The 5,810-nt window shown below is 47.5% G+C and overlaps 1 protein-coding gene across 1 annotated transcript; it reads right to left on the bottom strand.

Annotated features, from left to right (window-relative positions):
- Positions 1–1,011: 1,011 nt before the first annotated feature.
- On the bottom strand, positions 1,012–5,092 carry MB (myoglobin). Its single transcript, XM_009086440.4, has 3 exons — positions 4,885–5,092; positions 2,546–2,768; positions 1,012–1,859 (listed from the first exon to the last, which is right to left on the bottom strand). The coding sequence occupies exons 1-3, from the start codon at positions 4,977–4,979 to the stop codon at positions 1,713–1,715; spliced, it is 465 nt and encodes a 154-aa protein (XP_009084688.1). The 5' UTR covers positions 4,980–5,092; the 3' UTR covers positions 1,012–1,712.
- Positions 5,093–5,810: the final 718 nt, after the last annotated feature.

The following is a 5,810-nucleotide window of genomic DNA, read 5'->3' as shown; positions in this document are numbered from 1 at the left end:
CAGCAGATGCCTTTGTGACCCCCTCAGAAAGGTTGAAACATCAAGCAAGCTCCCAGAGGTAAAGTGAGGAATTGTAAACAGCAAGAAATCAGATATGCATGGTTCTGCGAAGGAATTCATTGTTCCTTCTCCTTTCAGAGACTGAATTCTTTTGGCCTTTGCCCTGACCAAAGACCCAGCAGATCATGCTGGTTCAGGATTGATTTTTATGGGAGCTGGTGGCTCCTTCACTATCTCCACTGCACACAGTGTAGCAGGGAGTACCTTGAACTAGGTCCTGCTAGTAGCTCCTGTTACTGAGCATCTCATTTTTCTTCCTTGTGCTTGCCCTCAGACTGTCTCTGTGAGATAAGGCGCATTACTTTCTTCACACCAAAAAGAGCTGCTGTGTCACATCCATGCATTTTCCCTAGCCACAACCCCCTGGTGTTGGGATGGGGAGAGGGCAACAGGCAGAGGGAGGTATCTTGCGATTATGTCTGCCCCTTAAGGTCCCCCACAGGATGTGGGTGTACATCTGTAAACACAGTGTAGCATGCACTGCAGAAGCACCTCAGCAAAAAATCAAAAGGCTGCAAAGACCAGAGTTTGGGTCTTCAGAGCATATGCTGCCATTGCAGCCCTCCACCTGAGCTGATCATCCCTCCTTTCCAGTGTCTAGAGAGAGCAATGCACTACATTGCTTGCACATGCCACCTCCTCATAAATGAATAAGGGACTTTAGCATAGCAGTGGCCCCAGCCTTTAGTGAGGGAGCACTTCTCTCAGCACTTAGGCACTAAGCTGAGGCTGCTGTCTTGTGCTGTGAGGTCCAGTAATCAGGTCATGTCCCCATGGTGACATCTGAGTGCCCCAAGTCCCTGGCTAAGACAGATGCCACGTGCTGCTCAGGTCATGGACTGACAGTGCAGGTTGCTCTGCAGCCAGATATGTATGCAAAACACCTTTCCACTTTTACCTTTTCCCCAGTTCTCACTGGGGTGTTCATACAGCCAGGAGCAAACACACAACTCTGGTGCAGGGATTTTTATTTTCTGAGAAACATGTATTTCACTTCCCAGGGCAACAGACCTTCAGACACATAGTGGTGGCTGCTAGAAGCCTACAGATCACAGGGAGTACTGCTCTTTGTATTTTTGCTAATGCAAGTTTAACAACTAAACCCTCCAGAGCTGGCAGGCACTGGAGACTGACTGGCTGCATTCACCCCCACAAAGCAAGGTAACACTGTGCTGGAAGCTCTCCATAGTAACCTGCTAACAGTCTCACCTGTGGAAGCAATGGGATGCTGTGTCCCTGCTTCCCATTCTCACATCTCTCATTTGAGTAATTCCTTCACTCATTCACCACACTCAGCAATTCCTTTGATCCTCCACATCCCTTCATCTTTGGCCATGCCATTTGCCTCTCAGATAAGACTGAGTTTCAGGGAGAGAGAGAGAAAGGGGATAAAATAGCCTGAAGCTCACAGATAACCCCTACTGTTATTTTTTCTAAAAAAGCAGAATATTTCTTTTGTATACATGAAGCCAGGAAACGACAGTTTATCATGGATATCACTCTGAGTGCCTCTATGCTGCCTGGAGTGACTCTTGGCCTCTCATCAAAGCTTTCCCACACACCAGAGATGGCCAATTGTGAGATGTCCAAAATAGCGCTGGGGAAAGATGTGTGGCCAGGCCCTCCATCGCGGTGTTCTTTGTGCATATGTGCTAACCCTGGAAACCGAACTCCTTGTACTTGCTGGCCATATCATTTCGGAACAGCTCCAGAGCTTTCTTCATTGCAGCCTGGGCATCAGCCCCAAAGTCTGCAGCGTGTTTTTCGGCAAGGACCTTGATAATTACTTCAGAAATGAACTGTGAAGAAGGAAAGAGAGAAAGAAAAACTGAAGGGACACTCAAGGTTTATTTTCAGAAAAGCCAGACTAAGAAATAGGTTGCAGAGCCTGGAAATATCTCTGAGCTAATTCAGCAGGCCTTCCTGCAGCCTCTGGAGAGACAGTGAGGTCTAGTATGCAAGGAGTCTGGGCTAGGCAGAAGCACTGGGCTCTATTCCTAGCTCTGATGCTGATCTGCTTCATGACCTTGAGTAGGCCATGGCCCTTTCCACTTTTTGTCGGCGTCATCCATTAAGACTGCAAATTCATGGCCTGTGTTTGTATAACACTTAGTTTTATGGGTCTTGGTCTCCAATGGATCCTCCAGGGCTTACTCTAAAATTGTATGTCCCTTGTGTCCTGTCACTGACAGTCCTTATGTAATACAGTTTCCCAGGCATGCATAGGCTGCATGGGCTGGTTTATTGCTGTCAAGGGTTGGTCAGACTGTGTGTGGTGTTTGGAATGGGAAATCTAAACTTGGATATTCACATACCATTTGCATACCCTTTCTGTGCCTCCTACTGCTTGTACACACCCTGGACTTGAGGGAGAGCTCACTGAAGTCCAACTAGTCATCAATAAATGAAAGCCCAACTCTCACACAGCTGTCTTGCACACATTCACTGCACATCAGACACTGAAGCTTCTTGCCCTTTTCCATACCTCCAGATATTTGACAGGGATTTTGTGCTTGGTTGCATGGGTCTGAGCCAGGGGCTTCAACTCGGCCTCATGATTACCCTTTGCCTTCAGAATTTTGCCCAGTTGGGTAAGAACAGTAACTCCATGTTTCTTCAGATCTTCAGAGCCCTTCATCGCATCAGGGGTTTTCAGGCCTTTGAACTTTTCAAACTTTTCAAGGGTCTCAGGATGGTCCTGAAAGAGTCTGTGGACAAAAGCAGAGGGACTTTGGAGAGGAGAAGCTCCTGACATACCTCGTTTTGAGTACTCAATCTACTTTAATCCCATCTTCTTACCCATTTCCTAAGATGATCACCACTGTCTATTTCCATTCCCTCCGGTCATGACAGAGACACTGCCCTAAACATGCCCAACTAGAGCAACAGAGGAAGTGTCGTATTTTTTCCATACAGTTCTGATAACTCTTTGGCACCCATCCCCTGGATTACAAGAGCCAAGGCGAGTCATGATACTGAGAGGTGAGTTCTTGTATGTGAAGGAAAACCAAAAGTAGACAAAACTGTCTGTCTTCATGAATTTACTGTTGCTTGAGAGACAACCTATAGAACCCTGCCTCTCACACAGACTCTCTTATCAGCCCACGATTTGTTGGCCAAGACACGAGAGCTCTACAAGCTTCTCATAGCAAAAAAAAACCCCAAAACAACAACAACAACAACAACCACACACAAAACAAACAAACAAACAAACAAACAACCCCCCCCAAAAAAAACCCCACAAACAAACACACACAAACAAACACAAACAAAGAAACACAAACAAAAAACCAAAAAACCAGCCCCCAACCTCAAGTCCCTTATATCTGGAGGTTGTGTGTTCTTGAATGTCATCTGGATGTGAGAATTTACTGTGCCCCCAAACCCTATTATTGCAGACATGGAGGAATTTTCTTCCAAACCTTTTTTCCCACCCTCTCTCCCTTCCCTCTTCCCTCTCTCCTCCCTCAGAAACTCCTTGGAGGAGACCTGGGTAGGCAGGGGAGCACAAAGTTACAGGCTGACATCTATTTATTTAATGCCATGCTCTACTCTTTGATACTTGTAAAAAAATGGTACTACTTTTCCATTGGGAACTGCTTTCACTAGCATGTGGCAAATTCAGAGCCAAAGTAGCCACCTCAGAGATGGATGGGTGACAATGGCTCAGGTTCCTGCTACCCCTCCAGCATGCCTGCTCTGGACCACAAGAGGGGAAAGCCGTCACATTTCCACCCTCTTCATTCCCACTCCATTCCCTTCCCTTCAAATGGCAGCTGATCTGGATCATGATGAAGGTAAGGAAAACAGCCCCTTTCTTTGGCTCATCTTTGAAAAACATTTTTCACAGCTTTGCAGTAGATGTGCCTGGAGATGTGGGCTCCTTGCCTTAGCCATGCTTAGGTGGAAATCCCCCAAGCAGGTGCCAGATCCCCACTACTCTCCTCAGTGTTTGTACCCTTCCATTGGTACAGTGGTACAGTGTCTGTACCACACCCATTTGGGTGTGCCCAGTCTGAGAGGAGAGCTGAAGAGAATCTCCTCAAAGTCTGCATCCTCTCTGGTATTAAGGGACAAGCTAGGCTCCAGTGTCCACTGAATGTTCTTTCCCACTTTGCAGTATCTGGGGTGTTCATCACTCCGAGTGCCAGGAGCACAAGGACATGGAGGATGGGGTCCTCTCAGCTGGAGACCTCAGCAGCACTTCTGACACTGGAGTAATGGAGAAGGGAAGTAAGGGGAAGGATGTGCCTCATTTCATACTCACACCTCAAATTCATCATGAGGTAATGGACAAGTGTTATTGCACAGATTTCTGGCCAAAAAGCAGGATGGGCAGGGCTCTGCCAGGTGAGACTAAGGTGGGGAGAGGGAAAATCTCAGGTACTTTGTAGTTAATTTTACTGAAATAGATGCCAAGAAAATTGCCACAGAGGTGATGTTTCTCTCTTTTAATTCTTTCTCTGCCTCCCCACATCCTTTCTGCAGAGCATATGAAGCCCCATGACACACACTTCACTCCAGCATTTCTCACTGTAGTGTTTGGGAAATGAGGATCCAAAGCAGAGCTTGGCCGCCAGAGGCAGAGAGAAAAAGCACAGCCATGTATTAAAAGCAGCACTGGTCTGCTCCTGCACCCATAGAGAGATGGAGAGACAGAAGCACAGCCAATTTACACAGTGAGTAACTTTTAACCCAGAAAATAGCAATGAAAAAACCACCACCCTACAAGAAAGAAAAGACCTTGTTGAAATAAACACTGACAAGCATGTCTCTCATCAAAAGCTCTCAGCTATACTCTTAGAACTGAAGATCCTTGCCTACCTCATTAAAACTTGATGGCCATGGCCAGCGAGGTCAGACTCCACCTTCCCCCAGACTGTCAGGACTTGCTGCCATTCTTGGTCACTGAGCCCCATGGTTCACCAAAGACAGGTCCCAAGTGCTTCCTGCAGCCGTTTGCCTTTCCCCAAAGGGTAGCTGGAGAACTCACCCGTGGGATTTATAGCCCCTGCCCACAAACCTACACCTGTCAATCATCAGCTGGACTTCTTGCTCTCTTTCAGGCTTGTCTAACCTAATCAGCCTCCTTGTTTTTTCCTAGGAAGCTATTTTGGGTCAGGTACTATTGTGGGTGCCACTGATGGCATAATTTCTGCTTCTCGTATTGGACTGGCACATGTCCCGCTCTAGACAGAAAGGGCACTGCCGGAATGCTGTGCCAGGAGCCTGTCCCAGGTTCCTAAGGACCCACAGACAGTGTCAAGCTTTATGGCAGGAGATTTCTGAAGAGCACAGTCATCTGCAAGGCCACCCTTCCTCCATGTCCCCTGGCCGGCCAAGGGCAGGCAGAAGAAAAGGCCAGGAGAGCCAGTAGAATTGACTCCATCGTTCCAAAGGCCTTTACCTTTCCCATAATGATCTCATCATCCTTTTCTCCTGGGGTAACACACCACTTGTGACATGCCCTTAAGAGATAACCACATTCAAAGCAGCCCTGTCATTTCCCCTCCTGCTGCAGGAGGAATGAGGGGATAAAAGCTGTATGGGAGCCAGTTCTCCCACATCTGCCTGCCAGCATCCTGCTGCCTGCTCTTCTGGGAAACACCTAGGATTAGCTGATGGCTGAGTCTGGATATTGGAGCCAAGAGATGTACAACTGAGCCAGGAAGGTAACAGGTGCAGCAGACCAGAGACACGAGGACATAGCAAAGCTACATTCAACACCCACCTAATCAGCAGTTCTGCTC

Source organism: Serinus canaria, chromosome 1A (assembly GCF_022539315.1).
Source record: "Serinus canaria isolate serCan28SL12 chromosome 1A, serCan2020, whole genome shotgun sequence".
Lineage (NCBI taxonomy): Eukaryota > Metazoa > Chordata > Aves > Passeriformes > Fringillidae > Serinus > Serinus canaria.
Note: the sequence above shows the minus strand (reverse complement) of the source record. Positions and strands in the feature narration are given on the sequence as shown.

Bases quoted from the DNA above. Each gene is read 5' to 3' on its own strand.
- MB (XM_009086440.4), bottom strand. From the start codon at position 4,979: ATGGGGCTCAGTGACCAAGAATGGCAGCAAGTCCTGACAGTCTGGGGG. The intron at 2,769-4,884 runs GTAGGCAAGGAT...TTTTGTCCACAG, and splicing joins GGCCATCAAGTTTTAATGAG to ACTCTTTCAGGACCATCCTG. The intron at 1,860-2,545 runs GTATGGAAAAGG...CCTTCTTCACAG, and splicing joins TCCCTGTCAAATATCTGGAG to TTCATTTCTGAAGTAATTAT.